Source organism: Halichoeres trimaculatus, unplaced genomic scaffold (assembly GCF_033239565.1).
Source record: "Halichoeres trimaculatus isolate MK-OKI-2021-1 unplaced genomic scaffold, fHalTri1.1 fHalTri1_scaffold_5, whole genome shotgun sequence".
NCBI classification, from domain to species: Eukaryota; Metazoa; Chordata; class Actinopteri; order Labriformes; family Labridae; genus Halichoeres; species Halichoeres trimaculatus.
In genome coordinates this window covers 6,901,957-6,925,817 of record NW_027437183.1, presented here as the reverse complement: position 1 = coordinate 6,925,817, position 23,861 = coordinate 6,901,957, and the positions used below count along the sequence as shown (strand labels likewise).

At 38.8% G+C, this 23,861-nt stretch overlaps 4 protein-coding genes across 5 annotated transcripts in view; 1 reads left to right on the top strand and 3 right to left on the bottom strand.

Moving 5' to 3' along the window:
- Window positions 1-467: 467 nt before the first annotated feature.
- On the bottom strand, window positions 468-2,480 carry LOC141790321 (E3 ubiquitin-protein ligase TRIM35-like). Its single transcript, XM_074670130.1, has one exon. It carries the CDS (start codon window positions 2,303-2,305, stop codon window positions 851-853), a length of 1,455 nt encoding a protein of 484 aa, XP_074526231.1. The 5' UTR covers window positions 2,306-2,480; the 3' UTR covers window positions 468-850.
- A 7,709-nt stretch (window positions 2,481-10,189) lies between these two features.
- Window positions 10,190-18,958, bottom strand: LOC141790040 (uncharacterized). The gene is made up of 3 exons (XM_074669672.1): window positions 17,516-18,958; window positions 15,808-15,827; window positions 10,190-12,097 (listed from the first exon to the last, which is right to left on the bottom strand). The coding sequence occupies exons 1-3, from the start codon at window positions 18,956-18,958 to the stop codon at window positions 10,639-10,641; spliced, it is 2,922 nt and encodes a 973-aa protein (XP_074525773.1). The 3' UTR covers window positions 10,190-10,638.
- Window positions 18,959-20,089: 1,131 nt separating this feature from the next.
- On the bottom strand, window positions 20,090-22,374 carry LOC141790693 (retinol dehydrogenase 14). Its single transcript, XM_074670731.1, has 4 exons — window positions 21,985-22,374; window positions 21,577-21,819; window positions 20,762-21,064; window positions 20,090-20,646 (listed from the first exon to the last, which is right to left on the bottom strand). The coding sequence occupies exons 1-4, from the start codon at window positions 22,103-22,105 to the stop codon at window positions 20,387-20,389; spliced, it is 927 nt and encodes a 308-aa protein (XP_074526832.1). The 5' UTR covers window positions 22,106-22,374; the 3' UTR covers window positions 20,090-20,386.
- The window catches only part of susd2 (sushi domain containing 2), a 26,573-nt gene continuing 25,083 nt past the window's right edge, over window positions 22,372-23,861 (top strand). Inside the window, exons 1-3 of one of the 2 annotated variants that reach the window (XM_074670729.1) lie at window positions 22,372-22,645; window positions 22,751-22,815; window positions 23,644-23,842. In XM_074670729.1, the coding sequence (XP_074526830.1) occupies window positions 23,676-23,842 (167 nt within the window). In that variant the 5' untranslated portion in view covers window positions 22,372-22,645; window positions 22,751-22,815; window positions 23,644-23,675. Of the gene's footprint in view, window positions 22,816-23,643; window positions 23,843-23,861 lie in introns of both variants that reach the window. The other variant, XM_074670728.1, reaches the window with a different exon arrangement.

Here is a 23,861-nt window from a genome sequence, read left to right as displayed (position 1 = left end):
ATGGGATTCAGAAATAAAAAGTCAACATTTAATCTACAACCTTTGATAAATACAAAATTAAAACATTATTCCTTACATTTTTAATGCCTTATGTAATATTTATTTTTCTGATTTTGATGAAAATAAGATAAAGAAATTAAACAAAAATGTCTAATTTTGTGTCATAACAGAAAAATAACAGCTTTTAAATTTTTTTTTTTTTCAAATTTAGAATAAGGTAATATGTTTCGACAACTTTATAAGAATATTTAAAAAAAAAAAAAAAACATGGAAAAAAGACAACAAAGATAAACAAAATAAAATCTGCATTTTTTTTCTGTTTTACCAATAAAAATAAAACATTTTATCAAAGAAAATTCAAAAATGTAAAAGACTTGATTAAAATATTAATCTAAGTCATTAAACGATTTACCTTCAAATTCTGACACTGAAACGAAAATATAACTTTTTGTGGTTCGTTGGTTCAAAAATAATAATGAAAAAAGTTTTATTCAAACTCTAAACTAGAAAGTCCTTGAAAATAAAAACTTCCAATGATTCTCTGGAAACTAAATGGTCCCAGTTCTTCCAGCATGTTTCCATCACATCAAACATTTTCAGCTAAACTGCTTCACATCAATAATAAAGACCACTTTTCTTCATCAGCTTCTTCTGTGTCTCTGGATCATTTTCTAGATTATTCAAGAACTAAACAACGTGTGCCACCATGTGGAACGTTGAAAGAGTCCAAATGTGTTTTCTACATTTTCTTCATCTTCTTTCAAATCAAATGATTCTCACCTTTAAAGAAAGAACTGGAATGATCTGTAACAGGAAGACAAACCTCCTCCATTATGATAACATGAATCAATCAGTCAGAGCTCACCGCCCTCCCTGAACGAGTCACACAAATCTCAGAGTGACACATTTTCACTTCACGAGTTTCAGCTTCACCAGACTCTCCAATACTGAAAAATGGGAAGACTGTCTCACCGAAAGTGTCTCTGTGAGTGTAGATGTGAGTCATGTCCTCAGGGTTGTAGAAGGACACCTCCCCTCTGTCATAGTCCAGCTGGACTCTGATCCTCTGGAGACTCTTCTTCACTTTGACAGTCTTACCAAGACCATTTGTGAATTTTTCACTTTCATACAATAAACACCAGAATCCATCTTCTGGTGAGGCAGGACACTCTCCTTTCCTGTCAGCTGATTCTTTAACCAAACCCACAATCCAGTCAGGATGGTCTCCCACCTCCACCTCCCAGCTGTGTTTCCCTGAGCTGAAGCCTTCAGAGCCCAGAACATCAGCAGAGTAAGTGTTTCTCTCTGGATTGTCAGGAAGCTGCTGCTTTGTGTCTCTATGTCTCACACTGGTCAGATCATCAGACAGATAGAGCCAGCCGTTTGCAGTGTTTGGGTCCAGAATGACTGGACGGAAGCTGATCCTGTCCTTCATCTTCTCCCAGACTCTGAAGGACAGGTTGCCCAGGTGTTTGGCCTCATCTATCAGCACTCCTGAGACCAGCTGTGGATCTGACTCTGAGCACTGGACTCTGGCTCTGGTCTGAGTGGGTTTATAACTGCTGAGGAAGGCCACGTTGGGTTTCTGCAGCTCTTCTTCAACAGCACAGATACTGACTGTCAGAGAGGAGATCTGCTCCTGAATCATCTTCATCTCTCTGCTGATAGTCTTCCTCTTCTGCTCCTCTTCCTCCCTCAGAGCTTTCAGTCTGGACTCCTCTTCCTCTTTCAGGAACTGGTGGAGCTTGTTGAACTCTGCTCTGATCTGTGTCTCTGTGGACAACAGCTGCTTCTTGGAGTGTTGAATGACTTCAATGTATGTTTCCTCCACTTGTTTGTATTTGTTCCTCTTGTCCTGTAGAGACGTTAAATCAGATTTCAGCTGCTCCTTCAGCTCACTGACTGCTTGATCCACAGGAACCACAGTGTGACTGTGGTGGAGAGAAAACTCACAGACAGGACACACAGCTCTGTCTTCATCTTCGCAGAACCAATAAGGGACTCCTGGATGTTCTCTACAAACCACCTCCTCCTTTCCCTCTTCTTTTTCTGTCTCAGGTGATCCCACTTTCAGTCTCCCAGCAAACGAGTCAGACAGTTCTTTCAAAGTGAGGTTAACTTCTGGATCATCTATCAAAGACTTTCTTTTACAGATGGGACAGTTTTTGTTGTTAGTTTGTTCCCAGAATTTCTGCAGGCAGCTTGAACAGAAGCTGTGGTTGCAGCTCAGAGACACAGGATCTCTGAAAGTCTCTGAACACACGTGGCAGTTCAGGAAACTATCTAAAAGAGCTCTTTCAGCCATTTCTGGTTCGTAGTTTATCCTTAAAGACTCACCAAATGTGTTTCTTGTAATGATCCGTCGGATTCCTCCTGGTTTACATTCATACGGAAGATTTTTGTCTGGAATAAGCTCTGCTTCGATCAAACACGTCGATGTCAAAGTTAAGTTTCTCTTTCCTGTATTTCTGGTCAAAGACTGAAGCTGACGTTTCTGCCTCTGACCAGCAGATGGCGCCGTTTGGTTTCTCAACGTTTACAGTTGCTCAGATGATGAACACATTTGTCAGTGTTAAAACTATTTTAGCTGCCAAATTATTATTTGTCATTTTTATAATCATATATAAAACATATATTTGTACAATTTTGTTTTTCTTCAAGTGCATAAATATTTGTATTAGATTTAAGTTTAACGTGTTATCACGGTGGGAACCATGTGCTCTGAGTATTGGTTCCGGCTGATTTTAGGAGAGCACTTTTTTTTGTCCATCTCATTGGATTAACACGGCCATCGAGGTATGTTTTTTGTGGACATTTTTTGTGATATAAATTTTATTGTCTTCTCATCTTTGAAATTGCAAGTTAGACGGTGGAAGCTGGTGAAAGTAGATGACGTAAGCAAATAAAGCCACCTGTATCAACAACTGGGCTTCGTCTAATTTCTGGAGGGAGTGATAATTTTGTTTAGAGGAATAAAAGCATACTTCTTAAAAAACATGAAAGTGATAGACATGGAGGAACTTCATACAGTGATAAAATTTTGTTCAGTCTTGACTCAGTCTGTTGTGACAGACAGATGTCCACCAAACACTTTGGGACCTGTTCAGGTTTCTTTTGTGTGAAGGAAACTTTCCCATTATATGGTTTCCAAATGTTTATATATATATATATATATATATATATATATATATATATATATATATATATATATATATATATATATATATTTGTGTGGGATGTAGAATTATTAAATACTTGGAGTATTCTGAGATAAAGTCTGTGAAATTTGGTGCTATGCAAATAGATTGTTTTATCATGGTTAAAATATGACACTATGTTCATCTGAACAGGCAATATGAAGACCACCTTTAATTTCTTTATGTTTTGTCATTTCCCATGAGCACTATCACCCACTGTCACAAAAACAGACTCATTCCAAGGTGTGTACTAGTTTTGAAAACAATAAGGTTATTCATTCATTTGTAGTTAGTGCATACATTTGTACCGCATAGTTCTGTTTGAAATCTGAAAACAATCAAATTTAGTAAACTCAGTTTGTAGTTTAGTGTCCAGAAGGTGAGCAAGAGCAAAGCAAAGCAAAGCAAGAGTATCTACCAACTCAAACCTCACCAAGCGGAGCTAACATAACCTCACTCTTCATTTTATTGATAGACTCTCAAGTTTGAACAGACCACTGCAGAATAACTGCTGACTGTGGGTTGGAAATGGACATTAGCACAAACAGCTTAGCCTGCGTGTTAGCCTTTGCTCCATCTGAATCAGAATTAGAAATAGTTCATTAATCCCAGGGAGAGATTTGATGTAACAGGTGGTCTTCGCAAAATACAGCAGTTAGAAATAAGATGGAATAGGGTCATAAAATAAGTGATAAGATAAACAATAAGTGATAAACCAGATAAAAACCGTTTACAACATATTAAGACAAGATGAACTATGTTAAACAGATATTGCAAAGTGTATAAACCAGTGTGTAGACAAATTGCACTGTCCTGATATGAATGAATAAGTACCAGTTAAATAAGTGTGCCCAGGTTTATGATCCAGTGTCTTTTTTAAAGGAGGAGTTATGAAGCCTGATGGCCACAGGCAGGAATGACCTCCTGAATGCTCTGTGGTGCTTTGTGGGGGAATCAGTCTTTCACTGAACGTGCTTCTGTGTCTGACCAGCACACTGTGGATTGGTTGTTGGACATTATCCAAGATGCTTTGCAGCTCTGACAGCAAACTCCTTTCTGACACCGCCATCAGAGAGTCAAGCTCCACCCTGATAATTTCATTGGCTTTGATGATGAGTTTGTTGAGTCTGTTAGCGTCCAATACTCTCAGCCTGCTGCTCCAGCACGCCACAGCAAACAGAAAAGCTCCGGTCACCACAGATTCATGACACATCCTCAGCAGTGTCCCTCAGATGTTACAGGACCCTGCAGTTAGAAGAATATTCACCCCGTACTGTGTGTGCAGATAGTGAAATTAGAGATTCAAACAGGAAATACTTTTTGTACCACGCTGTAAACGTGTTTCTTTCTGCCTTTTTTTTTTTTGCTCTGTGTGTTTGTGACTTCCAGTATTTCACAGCCTCAAGCGGACACTCAAGAAACAGCAGATTTTAGCACTTCTGCATTGTCTCGTAGTTTTAAACTGGAGGTTACTACTTGGGCACTGATCATGTTTCTGAATTTAACAACATCATCAAGGGGGTCTGACCAATCAGAATCAAGTATCCTTAACACCCATAAGATCTGTAAGAAAGCTAATGAAATTTAACACCACGCTCCGACTTTGACTCCACAAAGTTTAAAAAAAGAAATCAGAGGAGCAACTTTTTGTTTCTGGAACATAAAGAGAAAAATGTAAGAATCATGATTTGTTTTTGTTTTTTTAATATTTCTTAGTCTGGGATCTGAAGCAGTCATTATGGGCCTTTTCATTTTTCTAGTACTGCTTCAAAAGGTTAGAGCAGGAGTGTTGCTCTTGAAGGCTTTGTTTACAGGTCAAAGTCTCAGTTTGAAGTGAACTAAGAGGCAGATTTATAGCTAAGCTCGGCCGATCTTTCACTGACATTCAAATGAAATAAACAAATCCATGGCTCCTCCGGAGAAATAGTCAAATCAAAGCTTTGGCTTTAGGATAAGGACTCAAGTTTGCATTAATCGTCCCTTCAACAAATGTACAAACATAAAGCACACCATGTTTAAAATGATTTAATGCAAACTTCTAACAAGAGAAAAAATAACAATATATCGATTATTTCTAAAACTAGACCACACAGATTATGAATTTTAACGTCTGACTGTTTTAACAGGCAGTTGTGGTTTTGTTTTTATATCAACTCGGTGGTTTTGCAAAGTCACAGCTCAGTGGCTCAGCACAAGTTTCCTTAAGATTAAATATTTGTTAAAAGTTTTCTTTTCTGAACATAAGCGCTGGTCTTTTATTTTTCTTTCAATCAAAGTGAAACCAGAAGCAGTCAATGCCCTCAGTCAGGCTCATATCAGTATTAAAGAGTGCAGTGTGTGTGTGTGTGTGTGTGTGTGTGTCTGGGTCTGTCTGCTCTGTCCTTTTCTACAGGGCCAAATGTGCGTGTGTGTGTGTGTGTGTGTTCATGAGTGTGTACAAGCATGTACAATACATCCATTGCTCTTCTTTCCTTTTTCTGGGGGTGTGTGTTGTGTGAGAGGTGTGAGGAGGAGGCTTTATTTCAGAGGACAAAGCAGTCCCCTGCCTTCAGCCGAGGCATTTGATTTGATTTTGTTTCTTCTCTTTTGCTCCTTTCGTGTTATCACGACTCAAAGTGCTCGTGTCGGAGGCTGGCAGGATAAATCCGAAGGACTTTGCAGCACTGAAAACTGTTTTTGTACGGGGGTTTGACTCGCAGTCTGCTCCTCTGTCTTTTGCTCTTGCACCATTGGCTGCCTTCACATTTGTCTCGCCCCTATTGGTCAGACCAAGATGAAACGAGAGCGGGCAGTGGCTTTGGTGAAAAGTCCTCAGGTTTCTATTTATTTGGAATATTTATTTATTTATTTGAGTGGATATTTTTATTGTGCTTTGTTCTATTTTGTTTTCTTGTTTTGATATTGTACAGCTCATGCACTTGTGCGAGTACTGTCTGGTGTTTAAAAGGGACACTGCTCCATGTTAAACATGTTTTTAAAGGGATAGTACGTCCGTTTTGCATCCTGCATGTGTTTTTCTGCAACGACCAACATGGTGTGAATTTCTGTTTCCTGCTGTTTTCTTCTTTAACTTTAGACTGAAGCTATTTTTGACATGATTTCTGTCAATGTGTCCACTGTTCTTTTTCACCTGAGTTTCTGTCAGTGCCAGGGTTAAAGGTCACACCATATGGATTATATTTTGTGTGTGAACTGTCCCTCCAAATATCTTCTGTTTTTGAGCTGATGAAAGTTTTTGAAGAGATGTGTCAAGATGAACCACTGAGTCTTTGTATTGTACTCATGTCTCATCCAGTACCAGTGTTAATGCTTAGTTAAAACCCTGTTTTATAGGAAAAGGTCAAAGGTCACACAAAGGCAATCATGCTAACCAGCGTCCTCTGAAAAAAGAAGAAATAGCAGCATGTACAGTACTAAGTGTTCTTCTTCTGTTCTTCTTTGTGTGTTTTCTAGCCTTGAGAGTCAATATAATAAGATTCACATATTTAAAGTGAGGGCGTACACAGTATTACACAACTGCAGCTATGTAGCAGCATAGCTGACATTTTCTTTGCATGACAGTCAACGGGACACTTGTTTTTTGCTGTTTTCCTTTGGATTTGTTTTCTCATTTTCTACTGAATGCTGTTTAACTCCACCTTTCTCCGTCTGTTTTCTCAGCTTTTAAAGTGCACAGAGCTATTTTTGTCTCAAGATGATATAATGATGAAGATGATTATAGTGATCAGGATGAAGATGCTGATGACTGTGGCTTTATGAGGATGGTGACAGTGATGATGATGATGAAGGTTGATCTGCATGCTTGTCCTCTGAGCTCTGTGTTGTCAGTGCAGAGCGTCTGGAGCGCTGGTTGACCATCAGCACAGAGAGTGAACTGCTGCTTCTCTCAGCCTGCGTATCACTTCGAGGAACAGCACCTGAGCTCCAGCAGGGGGCGCACTCACACAGTCAGTGATTTCATCTGATGAAGTGTTTCTCAGATCATCTGGAGCTGCTGTGTTCACTCAGTGACTGAGCTGCACTGACAACACTGAGCTAATTCCCTCTGTTTCCAACCTGATTCGATCATTTCTCTGCAGTCTTTCACCTCTTTCCAGTCCCCCCTGGTCTCTTTGTGTCAGTTTGGGTTTCTTCTGTAGAATAATATGAATCCTCTAGCTCTCTGATTCTTCAGATTATTGCTCTGTTCTCTGACGTGCTACACCTGTTTCTATAAGTTGAGAAAATGTGTTAAGGTGTTAACAATAAAAGGATGCTTTCAATAGAAAAGTGCCTCAGTCTTTGTGTTCAGTGCAGAGCAGCTTTGAGTTTTATTGGCAGAAGGAAGTCAGGACATCAGTGAAGTCATTCAGCTTTAGAGCAGAGGATTCACTCAGCACAAAGAAAACAAACAAGGGACTGAAAACAACATCAAGTCAATCCACAGTTATCCACAGTCAATCCTCAACTTCTTCAAACACACACTCATCAGCTGATGGCTTGGTTCACATCTGACTGACAGTTATCAGCAACTCACAGGAACACACACCAGCTCTTTCACAATAAAAGCTCAGACATGAGGAAATAAAAGCTGCTTTTCAATCATCCAAACACAGATTCATGTTGAAATAAAGCCTGAAGTGAGCACAGCTGGACACTTTAAAAACTATCAACAGACACATTTCAAAGAATAATTCCTGCTTCAAATTACCCACCAACAAGGTTAAGAAACAACAAGTGAGCATTCTATTAACAACTTTTGATGAATACAAAAAGGAAAAAAATCCTTACATTTTTGTGCCTTATGAATTTTCTCTTCTGATTCCGATAAAAATTAGATACAGAAATAAAACCAAAATGTCTCATTTTGTGTCATGACAGTGTAGCGTGAATCGGTGTCAAAGAATGACTAGTTAATTATTAACAGCAGAATGCCAGCATTCCACCGGAGCGAAAGTATAACTTTCAAAAGACATTTAAACTTACAATATGCGAGTTTAAATTTAAGTCGGGGCACCACCCAGTTTTGGAGAAAACAGGGAAACTCTAGAAAGGTTTACTGTAAGAATTTGTGATTTAATAATTCATAGAATTATTAATTATCAGGTCTCTATATCAAAAGGCCGCTACATCAAACGTGAATTCTTTTGAACGGTGTACAGAGGCCGTTAATTTCAACCACACAAAGACAGAAAGCAATTTCTTTATATATGAAAAGTTTATTTACTAACTAAAAAGAGGAAAATGTGCATGAATAAATGAACAGGTGAAAGATATAAAAGGATAAATGCAATGAGGAATAGAAAGTGAAACGGATCATAAAAAGCGGAATAAATGGAATAAAAATGACATAAACCAACCCGCATAAACTAACTAACCCACCCAAGATCTCTGGGGCATTGACCACGATATACCAGTAAATGCAAGATTGTCTTACACAAGTTCTGAGGCCGATGGTGAGAGTGGAGGGGGCGACAGAGGTGGCTGGGTCCCGCTGCAGATGTCTGCGGATGTCCGTTGAGGGATGATGGAGAGGCTGGAGGCCTGCTGCAGGTCATCTGAGCGTCACGGAGGTGATGTCCGATGAGTTGAGTCCGTAGAATCGATTCTCACAGCGGCAGTAGCGGCTGGAACAACGGCGATGATGCCGGGCGTCGGGTTGAAACTTTGGCAGAGTTCCAAAGTTGAATCACCGCAGGGAAAGCAGTGAGCAGCGCTCGTCTCCTGACGTCAGCGCATGAGGGGGAATCCCCGTCGATCAGCTGGGTGTCTCAGGGAGAGACCCAGGCACGATAGATGACTGGATGCAGTCGGGCTGAGGTGACTTGCGTCTCAGCCTGTAGAGTCTGGAGCCGGTGATGAGCTTAGAGTTGGCATGTGCGTTGCCAGTTGAGGAGCAGAAGGAGAAGAGCCTTCTGAAAGAAGTAAGAGGAAAGAGAAGAGCCTTCGTGTAGAAGGGTGAAGAGAAAAGAGCAAGAGCCTAGCCTCCTGGAAGGAGGGTAGAAGAAAGAGCCCCTGTTCTTGTCCTGGTGTGGAGTTTTACTCAGCTTTTCCCGCCGAGTCAGTGAGGTCACTTTCGGCTGACGCCCCTCAATGTCTCATCTTTCTGCACGTGGATCAGATTGTCCCAGAGATCACTAACTAACTATAACTTTGAGCTGTAAAGAAATTCCTACATGTAATAGTCAAAATCACATTTCTTATGATTTAAGCTTCACATCAAGACTAAACATGATAGGTTTTCCTCTTTAAGAACCCAATAAAGTAAAAATCAAGATGTTACAATGGAAAGACAGCAGTTTTCACACACACATTATCAATGATTGTCATTACACAGTACATGTTTGCAAAGGTGAAGATGTACATGTAAGTCTTGGTGTAAAAACATCATTTTTGTGCTGTTCTCAACTGTGTGAATCAAAGAGTCTTTGTCTTTGAGGAGAAGGTGGGGAGCAGATCTTCTCCTGGCATTCCTTCTCTCCTGTTCCCAGAGAGAAAGGTCAAGGGTCACAAGATACTAGGTGGAGGCTGAGAGGTCTCTCCAGCCTCTCCCTAGAGGAGGATGTCTGTACAGTTTCACATGTCCGCCAGGTGTCAACGAAAAGTCTTTACACCGGAAAAAGAATTTACACCGATGTCTTAATGTTTTATAGTCTTGCAAACATCAGAGGAAGGGATGAGGCAGACTTGGGGAGAAAACCACTTTAGCGCAGAGGTCTGTTTTTCCAAAACTTGCTTTATTACCTCTCCTTCCTTGGGGGGGTTAAAGTTGGAGACTAGGTCAGAGCTGCGAAACCAGGTCCCAGCCTGACTTACGTTACAACAGAAAAATAACAGCTTCTCTTTCTTCAAAACAAAAAAAAAATTCAGAAAAAGAAAACTAAGTTTGGCAACTTTTAAAAAAAATATTTTAAACATTTTTTCATGGAAATCATGGAAAAAAGACAACAAAGATAAACAAAAGAAAACAAAATGAAATCTTCAATATTTCTGTATTACAAAAAACCCCAAAACATTTTATCAAAGAAAATTTTGAAAAAGAAACATATTGAATTTGAATTTTAATCTAAAGTCATTTAATAATTTGCCTTAAATCTCTGACACTGAAAGACAAATATAAAAAACCTGTCTCAGAGAAACTTCCAATGATTCTCTGGAATCTAAATGGTCCCAGTTCTTCCAGCATGTTTCCATCACATCAAACATTTTCAGCTAAACTGCTTCACATCAATAATAAAGACCACTTTTCTTCATCAGCTTCTTCTGTGTCTCTGGATCATTTTCTAGATTATTCAAGAACCAAACAACATGTGCCACCATGTGGAACGCTGAAAGAGTCCAAATGTGTTTTCTACTTTTTCTTCATCTTCTTTCAAATCAAATGATTCTCACCTTTAAAGAAAGAACTGGAAAGATCTGTAACAGGAAGACAAACCTCCTCCATTATGACAACATGAATCAATCAGTCAGAGCTCACCGCCCTCCCTGAACAAGTCACACAAATCTCAGAGTGACACATTTTCACTTCACGAGTTTCAGCTTCACCAGACTCTCCAATACTGAAAAATGGGAAGACTGTCTCACCGAAAGTGTCTTTGTAAGTGTAGATGTGAGTCATGTCCTCAGGGTTGTAGAAGGACACCTCCCCCCTGTCATAGTCCAGCTGGACTCTGATCCTCTGAGGACTCTTCTTCACTGTGAGAGTCTCATCAATACCATTTGTATATTTTCCATCACCATACAATAAACACCAGACTCCATATTTTGGTAATACAAATCCCTCTCCCTTCCTGTCAGCTGACTCTTTAGTCAAACCCACAATCCAGAGAGGATGGTCTCCCACCTCCACCTCCCAGCCGTGTTTCCCTGAGCAGAAGCCCTCAGAGCCCAGAACTGTGGTATACATAGTGTGTCTCTCTGAATTGCCGGGAAGCTGCTTTGTGTCTCCCTGTCTCACACCGGTCAGATCATCAGACAGATAGAGACAGCTGTGTGCAGTGTTTGGGTCCAGAATGACAGGACTGAAGTGGACCCTGTCCTTCATCTTCTCCCAGACTCTGAAGGACAGGTTGCCCAGGTGTTTGGCCTCATCTATCAGCACTCCTGAGACCAGCTGTGGATCTGACTCTGAGCACTGGACTCTGGCTCTGGTCTGAGTGGGTTTATAACTGCTGAGGAAGGCCACGTTGTGTTTCTGCAGCTCTTCTTCAACAGCACAGATACTGACTGACAAAGAGGAGATCTGCTCCTGAGTCCTCTTTTTCTCTCTGCTGATAGTCTTCCCCTTCTGCTCCTCTTCCTCCCTCAGAGCTTTCAGTCTGGACTCCTCTTCCTCTTTCAGGAACTGGTGGAGCTTGTTGAACTCTGCTCTGATCTGTGTCTCTGTGGACAACAGCTGCTTCTTGGAGTGTTGAATGACTTCATCGTATGTTTTCTCCACTTTTTTGTATTTGTTCCTCTTGTCCTGTAGAGACGTTAAGTCAGATTTCAGCTGCTCCTTCAGCTCACTGACTGCTTGATCCACAGGAACCACAGTGTGACCGACACGGTGAGGAAAGTCACAGACAGGACACACAGCTCTGTCTTCATCTTTACAGAATAATTCAGGCTCCTTGTCATGTTTCCTACAAACCACCTCCACCTCCTTCTCTCCTTTTTCTGTCTCAGATGATCCCACTTTCAGTCTCCCAGCAAAAGAGTCAGACAGTTCCTTCAGAGCAAAGTTCACTCCAATATTTTCTTTTGATGATTTTCTTTTACAGATGGGACAGTTTTTGTTGTTAGTTTGTTCCCAGAATTTCTGCAGGCAGCTTGAACAGAAGCTGTGGTTGCAGCTCAGAGACACAGGATCTCTGAAAGTCTCTGAACATATGTGGCAGTTCAGGTAAGTTTGCACAAAAGCTATTTTTTCAGCCATTTCTCTTTGATATTTGATTTATCTTCAGATGTTAGACTTAAAAAGTTAAAGTCTGTTCTTTCAGCACTTTAAAATCCTTCTGTTGTGAGTTTTACAGAGCTCACACCCTGTAATGGCGTCTCCCTTCTGACTAAAGTGTTGAAATCTTTCTTTACTTTCACTTCTCTGGGTCACATGAGAAGTCATTTGAGGAAGTTGCTGCTTTGTGGTGTAGTCACCAGCAGGTGTCAGAGTTTTCAGATTTTAATCTTTATCTCGTTCATTGTGGACACGTCTGTGGGAAAAAGAAAACATGTGAAAACCTCTTTGTTTATTCTGCTCTTTCATGTTTCATTCTGGGGCCTCTTCTGTTTAACATCTATCTGCTCTCACTGGCTCAGATTATAGAAAACAACAAAGTCAGTTACCATCATTATGCAGACGACTCACAGTTATACATTATGATGTCACCAGGTGATCATGGCTGCTTACAGACTCTGGGTAAATGTATCAAATCAATGAGTGGATGAGCCTAAACTTCCTCCAGATGAACAAAGATCAAACTGAGGTTGTTGTTTTTGGAGCAGATCAGAGAGATTTAAAGTCAGTGAGCAGCTCCAGACGTTAAAGTGAAAACCACTGACCATGGCAGAAATCTGGGTGTGATCATGGACTCAGAGCTGGATTTTAACAAACACATTAAGACAGTTACAATGTGTTTGTGTCTATCACTTTATCAGAATAAGCTTCAGTTGAACCAGCCTCTTATTGGTTAATTATTGATGGTATAACTGCAGCCATCAGGTTTTATGACCAGCTGTCCTTTGAAACTCTTCAGATGATCCTGTTCCTTCAGGACTCCAGTCAGTTCACAGCCTCCTCTTTGAGAGGATTCTCTGTTCAGATGACACTTATTGTTCACACAGTAAAACTCTGAGTCTGAAGGAGCTTTCTGAGTCAATGTGTTCCTGACTGATTTTCAGTTTTCCTCTAAATCTTTCCATAATTACAAGTAGATAAATAATAGATAAAATCATTGATAATAAAACACATCTTCATGTTCACTGCTGATAACATCTACTGCTATCTTTTGACTTGGAGCCACAGTTATTTTATTATTGAACCTTTGAGCTCAGTTGTTTAATGATGTGTTTGATCTTATTCTTTATATATATATATATATATATATATATATATATATATATATATATATATATATATATATATATATATATATATATATATATATATATATATATATATATATATATATATATATATATATATATATATATATATATATAATACATAAGTAAATACTTATATTTTGACTACAGTAAAACAAAGTTCAAATGAATTTATTGTTCATTAGAATTAACAGCATGGTTATAAATAAAACCACTAACACTTGGCAAAAGGTTATAAGAAAGGTGAAATATGCAGTTACTTTGGATTAATTGTACTTATTCCTTACATTACTATATTTTTAACCAAATGTTTGAATGTATACTTCTACCTGTAATCACTTATCTATAATGCAAACATACTCATTACAATGTTGCATGGCCAAAACATGTATCAGGCACCAGTATTTCTACTCTAGGAGGAAAAATGAAGGAGTAATTATCATTTTAAGGACCTGACAGCTGCCATTTTGAAAAATGGGCCTTTTTTTTTAGGTCAAACTTTGGTAAACTTTTACTCTGTCTTTAAGTTCATCTGATACTTACTGTAAACCACTAAGAAACCTTTAGTCAGAATTTTTGGAGGTGTCAAGCCATATTTGCAGTTGACTATGTATCTTCATTTTCATAATATATTCATATTATGTCATTATATATTCATTTATAAAAAAGTAAAAAAAAAAAAAAAGATGTTTAGTTTCTGAAAATACAAATCACTTCTTGATACACAAACTTTGTCAAAAATTAATCTGTTTCTGAATGTTGATATTTATTCAGTTCATTGTAGGCATTTGCAGGCAACAGTATGAAGAAAACTTGTCAATACTCTTTGGGGTATTTTTCAGCCTTATAAAGTATCATGAAAAATAAAACTCATGAAAAACACCTTTAACACAAAGAAAAGAGTTTATATTGTTTGAACTATTAGTGAGGACTGAACATTTGAACAGGTTGACTGACTCTAAACCAGTTTAACTACTTTATTTTTTCATCCAACAGGATTAAACTCAGTTCAAATTCTTTCTGTAAATGTGATTTAATGAAAGACTTACCTAATTAACCCCTCTCAGCCTCTTTAAGTTTCAAGATGTGTGGTTAGAAAAGTCTCCTCAGAGCCTCTGGTGTTGTGTCTTTGCTGAACTTTATCAGAATAAGCTTCAGTTGAACCAGACTCTTTATTGGTTAATCATTGATGGTATAACTGCAGCCATCAGGTTTTATGACCAGCTGTCCTTTGGAACGCTTCAGATGATCTGGTTCCTTCAGGACTTCAGTCAGTTCACAGCCTCCTCTTTGAGAGGATTCTCTTTTTAGATGACACTTATTGTTCACACAGTAAAACTCTGAGTCTGAAGGAGCTTTCTGAGTCAATGTGTTCCTGAATGATTTTAGCTTTTCCTCTATATTTTTTTCACAACTCCCAAAGTAAAATCAATAAGTCATAAAACACGTCTTCATGTTCACTGCTGATAACATCTAGAGCTAACTGTAGACTTTGAGTCACAGTTATTTTAGAATTGAACCTTTGAGCTCAGTCATTTAATGATGTGATTACTTCCTCATGATCATATTCACTTTATATTCAGTAACAGTTGCATGTTTTTTTTTTTTTTTTTTTTTTTTTTTTTTACATGTTTTTAACAAAGTTAAATATTAAAAAGACATCTTTAGTTGTTTTCAACTGAATTTATTATTTTTCTCTCAAATTCAAAGCGTCAGTGAATATGGGACGCTAAAGAGGATAACAGTGAAAAAGTTAGATAGAAGAATAAAAAGCAAACTTGCAAACATTAGAGCCTTCTTGAAGTTTATTCGCTATTAAAAGTTGCAAATACTTTTATTCACTCTATGAATTATTCTTATATTCACTGAAAGAAAAAATCATGAAACCTGAGCAAGTGTTTGTGTTTTTTTCTTGATAAAAGGTCCTCCATTAGACCTAACATGAGACACATCCACCTGACCTGATATGCAAGGGCAAAACTGATGCTGAAAAAACAAGAAAAAAAATGGGGTTAAGAAAGTTAACTAGTTAAGTTTCTTGTAATATAAATCCTGTCCCGATACAATAAACTAAATTGATTTGATGTATGATTTTAGCTCAAATTTTAACTCAGAGCTCATTAGACACTCATTAGTTTTCCTCACTTGTTTATAAATATTCACTCCTTCATCTCTTCACTCAGTCACTCTCTCATCACCCTCACTCTTATTACCTGCTCAGGGTGACATGAAGACTCACTGCTTAAATGGTTATTATACGATCACAAATATTAACACAGAATAAGAAATGATCAAACTTTTGGTTTCAAACGTTTAATAACTCTTGTGTCAGTGAAGCTGCAGTCTTTGAAATGAACAAATCATCAAACTTCAGCTTTCAGCTTGAAAGACATGAATTCGGTCAAAAACTAAGGTGAGTGTTGAAAAGTCAGACAGAGAAACCTTTGTCCTTCTTCATTCCTTCAGATATTGTTTATAAAGATCATTTCTGTTGTAGAAATCTGAAAGAAACATGCAGCACAACCACACTGACACCAGCTGACTTCACCTGACATGACTGACTTCAACCTGTCATTTAAAGAGACAGAGACACGCTCACAGTCTGCCCCCTGCTGGAGGACTTATATGAAGCTGTGTTGTCAGTGCAGAGCGTCTGGAGCTGGTTGACCATCAGCACAGAGAGTGAACTGCTGCCTCTCTCAGCCTGCATGTCACTTTGAGGAACAGCAGCTGGGCTCCAGCAGGGGGCGCACTCACATGGAGCTCAACAATGAACTGAGTGTAGAATCAAATCTAACAGACAGTCCAGTCAGAGAGAACTGCAGCTTTTTAACAGTAGAAGAAGAAAACACTTCCCTCATAGAAACATTTGACTTCTTAACAATAAAAGGATGCTTTCAATAGAAAAGTGCCTCAGTCTGTGTGTTCAGTGCAGAGCAGCTTTGACTTTTATTGACAGAAGGAAGTCAGGACATCAGTGAAGTCATTCAGCTTTAGAGCAGAGGATTCACTCAGCACAAAGAAAACATACAAGGGACTGAAAACAACATCAAGTCAATCCACAGTTATCCACAGTCAATCCTCAACTTCTTCAAACACACACTCATCAGCTGATGGCTTGGTTCACATCTGACTGACAGTTATCAGCAACTCACAGGAACACACACCAGCTCTTTCACAATAAAAGCTCAGACATGAGCAAATAAAAGCTGCTTTTCAATCATTCAAACAGATTCATGTTGAAATAAAGTCTGAAGTGAGCACAGCTGGACACTTTGAAAACTATCAACAGACACATTTCAAAGAAAAGATCAGCGCTTTAGAAATGAGACTTCTGACAATCCAGGTGAAAGTATCCACTTCACTTTCAGCTTTACTCAGTGAAACCAGAGAAAACCTGAAGAACAATTCCTGCTTCAAATTACCCACCTACAAGGTTTAGAAATAAAAAGTCAACATTTTATCTACAAATTTTGATCAATATAAAAAGAAAAAAAAAACAATTCTTACATTTTTTGGTGCCTTATGTAACACTTTTTTCTGATTCTGATAAAAATTAGATACACAAATAAATCCAAAATGTCTCATTTTATGTCATGACAGAAAAATAACAGCTTCTCTTTCTAAAAAAAAAAAAAGAGATTAGAATAAGAGAAATATGTTTTAGGAATTTTTTAAAGAATATTTCAAAGATTTCTTTAAAAAAACATTGAAAAAAGACACAAAAGATCAACAAAAGAAAACAAAATAAATTCTGCATTTTTTTTTCTGTTTTACAAATAAAAATAAAACACTTTATCAAAGAAAATTTAAAATGTAAAAGACTGAATTAAAATATTAATCTAAAAATATTTAATGATTTACCTTTGAATTCTGACACTGAAAGGAAAAATTTAACATTTTTTGTAGTTTTGGTTAAAATTACTTATAAAAAAAAGTTTTATTCGAACTTTAAATTTGCTCATCCTTGAAAATAAAAACCTGTCTCAGAGAAACATAATTCTCTGGAATCTAAATGGCCCCAGTTCTTCCAGCATGTTTCCACCACCACAGCATGTTTTTCTAGATTATTCAAGAACTAAACAACGTGTGCCACCATGTGGGACGCTGAAAGAGTCCAAAAGTGTTTTCTACTTTTTCTTCATCTTCTTTCAAATCAAATGATTCTCACCTTTAAAGAAAGAACTGGAATGATCTGTAACAGGAAGACAAACCTCCTCCATTATGACAACATGAATCAATCAGTCAGAGCTCACCGCCCTCTCTGAACAAGTCACACAAATCTCAGAGTGACACATTTTCACTTCACGAGTTTGAGCATCATCAGACTCTCCGATACCAAAATATGGGACGAGTGTCTCGGTGAAAATGTCTCTGTGAGTGAAGATGTGAGTCATGTCTTCAGGGTCGTAGAAGGACACCTCCCCCCTGTCATAGTCCATCTGGACTCTGATCCTCTGGAGACTCTTCTTCACTGTGACAATCTCACCAAGACCATTTGTGTATTTTCCACTGTGATGCAATAAACACCAGATTCCATATTTTGGTAAAGCAGATATCTCTCCCTTCCTGTCAGCTGACTCTTTAACCAAACCCACAGTCCAGCCAGGATGGTCTCCCACCTCCACCTCCCAGCTGTGTTTCCCTGAGCTGAAGCCCTCAGAGCCCAGGATGATGGCATACTTGGTGTATCTCTCTGGATTGTCAGGAAGCTGCTGATCTGTGTCTCCACATCTCACACTGGTCAGATCATCAGACAGATAGAGCCAGCTGTTTGCAGTGTTTGGGTCCAGAATGACAGGACTGAAGTGGACCTTGTCCTTCATCTTCTCCCAGACTCTGAAGGACAGGTTGCCCAGGTGTTTGGCCTCATCTATCAGCACTCCTGAGACCAGCTGTGGATCTGACTCTGAGCACTGGACTCTGGCTCTGGTCTGAGTGGGTTTATAACTGCTGAGGAAGGCCACGTTGTGTTTCTGCAGCTCTTCTTCAACAGCACAGATACTGACTGACAGAGAGGAGATCTGCTCCTGAATCCTCTTCATCTCTCTGCTGATAGTCTCCCTCTTCTGCTCCTCTTCCTCCCTCAGAGCTTTCAGTCTGGACTCCTCTTCCTCTTTCAGGAACTGGTGGAGCTTGTTGAATTCTGCTCGGATCTGTGTCTCTGTGGACAACAGCTGCTTCTTGGAGTGTTGAATGACTTCATTGCATGTTTTCTCCACTTGTTTGTATTTGTTCCTCTTGTCCTGTAGAGACGTTAAGTCAGATTTCAGCTGCTCCTTCAGCTCACTGACTGCTTGATCCACAGGAACCACAGTGTGGCTGACACGGTGAGGAAAGTCACAGATTGGACACACAGCTCTGTCTTCATCTTTACAGAATAATTCAGGCTCCTTGTCATGTTTCCTACAAACCACCTCCACTTCCTTCTCTCCTTTTTCTGTCTTAGATGATCCCATTTTCAGTCTCCTTGCAAAAGAGTCAGACAGTTCCTTCAGAGCAAAGTTCACCCATGGATTATCTTTTGATGATTTTCTTCTACAGATGGGACAGTTTTTGTTGTTAGTTTGTTCCCAGAATTTCTGCAGGCAGCTTGAACAGAAGCTATGGTTGCAGCTCAGAGACACAGGATCTCTGAAAGTCTCTGAGCACAAGTGACAGTTCAGGAAACTTTCCAAAAGGGCGTTATTATCAGCCATTTTTCTTTGATATTTGATTTATCTTCAGATGAATGACTCACCAAGATAAAGTCTGTTCCTTCCAGTGTTTTGAAATCCTCCTCTTGTGTTGAATAGATCTTACACTATGTAATGGTGCCTTCCTCAAAATCTTTTACTTTCACTTCAATGGGTCAGAAAATCATTTGAGGAAGTGTTGCATTAGGATTTACTTACCAGCAGATGTCAGGGTTTTTCAGATTTAAATAATCTAATCTAGTTCATTGTAGACACATTTGTGGGCAAAAAGTGCAAAGAAAACATGTGGATACCTCTTTGTTTTTTTCTGCTCCTTCATGTTTCATCCGTGGGCCTAAAACAAAGATAAAAATACAAGAAAACGTGCTTTTAAATCTTTGTTTATGGCTATTAAAGTAACCAATCATTCTGAATAAAACTCTGAAAGCACCTTAATATAAAATAAGTTATTTTGCTTTTTAATCTCTGTGTGTGGGTTGAATACTTGTGGAGGAAAACTAATACATGACCAGTTAAAAGGAAGTCTGGGGTCTTTCTCAAGAGTGATTATGTAAAGCCAGAGGATTTGTTACTTTCAGCCTCTTTAATGTCCCAAAAATTTGGGTCAGTTGTGAGTTTCTTTAGAATTTCTGTGGCTAGCTCAGACTTAATTTCAGAGACTAGATCAATAGATCTATATAAGTCTCAGACACATAAATAGTTTGCCCTCTGCTGGATGTTTCACGAACAGCAAGTTCAACTGTCACACTTTATGTTTCTGTTTCTCACTGTTCTTGTAAGCGTTTCCTGTAAAGAACTGTTTAATAATTTGATTTGTTAGAAGATCCACAGATTAAACCAATACCCACATTTAAAAACACACATTTTCTTCTTAGTTTGTCTCTAGAGTTTATGGAGGCAGCTCATGTGGAAGTTGTGGTTTAAATTCAGACACACAGGATTTCTGAAAGTCTCTGAAAAGACATGAAAACCCTAAAATAAACTTCATCAAAAGGAGCAAACGTCACCTTTTTAAACAGACCAACAAATGGCATAATAACTAGCAACAGAGAGCTGTGTTTATCACTGAAGGGATTGTAACTATTCTAAAAAAAATCTAAAAAAAAAATTTGAGTGGAAGGGAGGAAGAGAAATGAAAGACGCTTTTTGTAAGATGATAAAACAGTCATCATTTCACTTCATGATTGAACATTTATTAATATTCTCCCAGGAAGGTGAGAAACATGGCAAAACAAGTCTTTGTCTATTTTTCCAAAAGAAATTCAAACTTTGAATCAAGAGTAAAAACATTTGTTCGAAAATACCTTAAAATACAGAGACACAAACAGTCAAAGAAATGTTTACACCTTCACGGAACCTTAACACAACTTTAAGTAACGGTATAAATATGTAAAATATGTAAACAATGAACAAATAACACCGCCTCCTCCATCAGGCCAGTTTGACCAGTCGCTCACTGGCCTCCCACAGTTTTTTCGCCACCCCTGCATCTCTGGCGAAAGGCCGCAGTGTGGCATGTCGGCAATCCGTGAAGTAGCCTCCACTGTGTTTGGCGGCTTCGTCTGACACGGCGCAGTAGATGACAGTTTGAGCTCCGATCTCACAGGGCACAAAGAACATCCACATGATCACCTGCATCAGCATCCGGTACAGGATGGAGAAGTGGCACGTCCAACCACTTTGAACAAAACCTGGAGCAAGATGTGCAAGAGGGAGACATAAGGAAAAACAGTGTCAGGGTATTCATACTCTGGTATGTTTTACGATAAAAGGAGACACTTTAAATTTAGAGGTCAGTGCAACTACCTGGGTGCACAGCATACGATGTCACTCCCTTCCCTTCAGTGATGCGAGCCAGCTCCTGACTGAAGTAGATGTTAGCCAGCTTGCTGCGACAGAAGGTGAAGAAGGGTAGAAGGTTGTAGTTGAGGTCCTGGAAGTCCAGTTTCTGGTATTTGTATGTGGAGCATGTGAGGGTAACCACCCGGCTGGGGGCACATTCCTTCAGGCGAGGGAGAAGCAGATTGGTGAGGAGGAAGTGGCCCAAGTGGTTGACGCCAAAACACATGCTGAAGCCGTCATCGGTCCAATCGAGAACGCTGGGCATGCCTGGAGAAGCACAGAAAAGAAATCACAATATTTAGCTTGAAGTTCACACTGATAATGGTTTCCAGAATGAATGAGGGTTCACAGCTCTTATACTAGCTATCTCATTTATTTGTTGGTTGTTACAAACAAACCAGCAACTCCAATTAGAAACCAAATCAAATCAAAATAAATCAAGGCTTTTAATGTCAGTGGTGAAGGTAGTATGGGTTGCATTAGCGAGGTGCTTCTTTTATTTTCTTTTTGTTAAGGTCTAAAAAGACAGGGAGCAGCACAGGTGTGATATGGTCCCCAATTTTATTTTACAACCAAAAGACGAGTAGCAGCTGAATGGATGATTGCTCTAAGCCCATTTACAAAGAAACAAAGGAAAACTCAACAAATCTATAACACAACAGTACATCTAACATCAAACAATTTTTTTGTTCATATTTGAAGAAAATGTTCCTTCTTCTTCCTTTCTTTCTGCAGAGACACAAATTCTAGTCAGACATCTGTGTGCTCGACATCCTCACCTGCGTTATTGACCAGGATATCCAGCCTCTTCTCTCTCTGGAGGAAACTCTTACAGAACTCTCGGACAGAGCGCAGGTTGGCCAAATCCAGCTCCATGTGAAGGACATTAAGGTTGTGACTCTTGAATTTGATTTCCCTTACAGCTTTCTCTGCTTTGTTCACATCTCTACAAGCAATGATGACTCTGGCGCCTCTCATTGCCAAGCCAATAGCTGTCTCCTTACCAATACCTGAATTTCCACCTACAAAATAATAAAACATATGAAAGTCAGTGCTCTTTCTTTTGGATTCAGAAATGTCAGACTATCAAAACCACGTATACAAAAACATGCAGCAAAGGCTAATAACACATAAGGCATCTAAATAATGGCATAAAACACAATAAACATTGCTCGCATATAATTTACCTGTAACGAGAACTGTTTTGCCATCGAGTCTTTTCAGATCCGTGCAATACCTCCTCTTTTTCAACCATTTCAAGACAAGAAAACAAACCAAAGACGCGATTATAGCGTAGAGACCGTACATTTCCCCCCTACTGTTACAGTGAGACCTGATGAAATATAAACAGCTAATGATGCAGCTAGCTTCAAGCTAACGTAAGTGAGTGTATTAACTAGTCAGCTGACAAAGTAAGACATCGTTTCCTCTGTACCATCTTCATTACGGTTTCACTGCTATGCTGCAGTGAATATTGCGTTGTTCATACAAAGCTAAACGGTTATTTTTTATTTCATTTCAACTATCCCCCCTCATTCATTCAGATAGCATCCAGATGAAGGAGGGACAACCTTTGCGCATGCGTACAACGCTATATGGTAGCAACATCTCGCGAGAGCTGTATAGGTAAACAGCATTCAGGCAATGCGAAACAGGCGTTAACGGTTAAAAGTAACGGCTGCAAACTTGTAGTAGTATGACAGCGTATGTTTATTAAAGTATAAAATTTCTCACCGGACCGTAGACCCAATAAGAAGGCAAATACACAGTAGCTCACAGACCTACTTTAAATCAACGTCTGTTAATATTTAACTTCTTAATTACCCTCCAAACGCTCAGCTAACCCAGGTTTGTTTTTAAATGACCTTTGAAACACTCCAACGATTTAAGTCACATTTGTGAAAGGCGAGAATGAGTTTTAAGTGTCATTTTGATTTCTCCCATAAACATGAGACCTAATGCAGGAAGGACTTTTTTTCTTTGTGGATTATTGCTTGTATGCGCATCTGAAACAGCTGGTAAGTGAAATTCAAAAGTTTTTGATGGGGTACATGTATATTCGGACAGTGTTTGTCATTTCATATTGTGGCCATATTCTTGTCATGAACTACAAAACATAACCCAGCACATAATTGAACTTATTTGTTTGCATTAAATAGTTGAGTATATTTGAATAGTCAAGTCAAATGAAAATTACAGTTAGTTTGAACTAATTGTAAGGTCTCAACATGACAGAATTGATGGTTTGGTCTTAAGTTTGTACATAAATCATTAAAAATCTTTTACAGTATGTACTGCAAAGTTGATTATTGTATCCATAGAGATGTCAAGATACTCTGATGAAAAACAATATAAAGACAAATACAGTAGTTCTTAAGTGTCTCAAAATACCTGAAACATGCACCAAAAAAATACCTTAATTTATTAAATATAAACACTCTGAAAATATCGTTTGTTTGTTTTTTTCACACTTAAAAATCATTCATGTTTTCATACTGTACACCATATAATATATATTATGCGTTTTGTCTGCATGCACTTATTTTAAAATCAAGACAAAGTGTATGTTATTTCTCCTACCTCCTATTTTTTTTAGGTCAGCTTCGATTTCAATGGTCATATCTTCCCATGTGATGTAACATCAGCTTTTTTCATGTGATTTTGGTCACCGTCTTTCTTTATAAACTGCTTTTGATTTACTTTTAAAAGCAGAAACACTTACCTCCTCCCTTGAGCTGTCCCTTTACACCTGATATCCCACTTAACCTGAATCCACCCTGTTATAAAAATAAGTTTAAGGCACCTGACATAGTGAAAGAAATATTGACTGTCTCTGTGTTTTTTAGCCCAGTCATGCAGGGGAAAGTGTGGGGACTTTATGGAGGACTGCTCCTGCCACACAACTTGTGTGTCTTTGCTGACCTGCTGTGCAGACTACAACCAGTCCTGTTTGCAGGTGTCACCTCACTCCAGCTCCATGCTGGGTGGGCGAGCGCTGAGGATCCTTGGTTTGGTCCTTAACCCTGGTGGGCAACTTCTCTGCAGGTTGGTGTCACAGTGTGCT

Bases quoted from the DNA above. Each gene is read 5' to 3' on its own strand.
- LOC141790040 (XM_074669672.1), bottom strand. From the start codon at position 18,958: ATGGCTGATAATAACGCCCTTTTGGAAAGTTTCCTGAACTGTCACTTG. The intron at 15,828-17,515 runs GTGAGCTCTGAC...TTTAAATGACAG, and splicing joins TGACTTGTTCAGAGAGGGCG to GTTGAAGTCAGTCATGTCAG. The intron at 12,098-15,807 runs GTGAAGTCAGCT...CAAATATCAAAG, and splicing joins GTTGAAGTCAGTCATGTCAG to AGAAATGGCTGAAAAAATAG.
- LOC141790321 (XM_074670130.1), bottom strand. From the start codon at position 2,305: ATGGCTGAAAGAGCTCTTTTAGATAGTTTCCTGAACTGCCACGTGTGT.
- LOC141790693 (XM_074670731.1), bottom strand. From the start codon at position 22,105: ATGTACGGTCTCTACGCTATAATCGCGTCTTTGGTTTGTTTTCTTGTC. The intron at 21,820-21,984 runs GTAAATTATATG...ATTATTTTGTAG, and splicing joins CAAAACAGTTCTCGTTACAG to GTGGAAATTCAGGTATTGGT. The intron at 20,647-20,761 runs GTAGTTGCACTG...ATCTTGCTCCAG, and splicing joins ATCGTATGCTGTGCACCCAG to GTTTTGTTCAAAGTGGTTGG.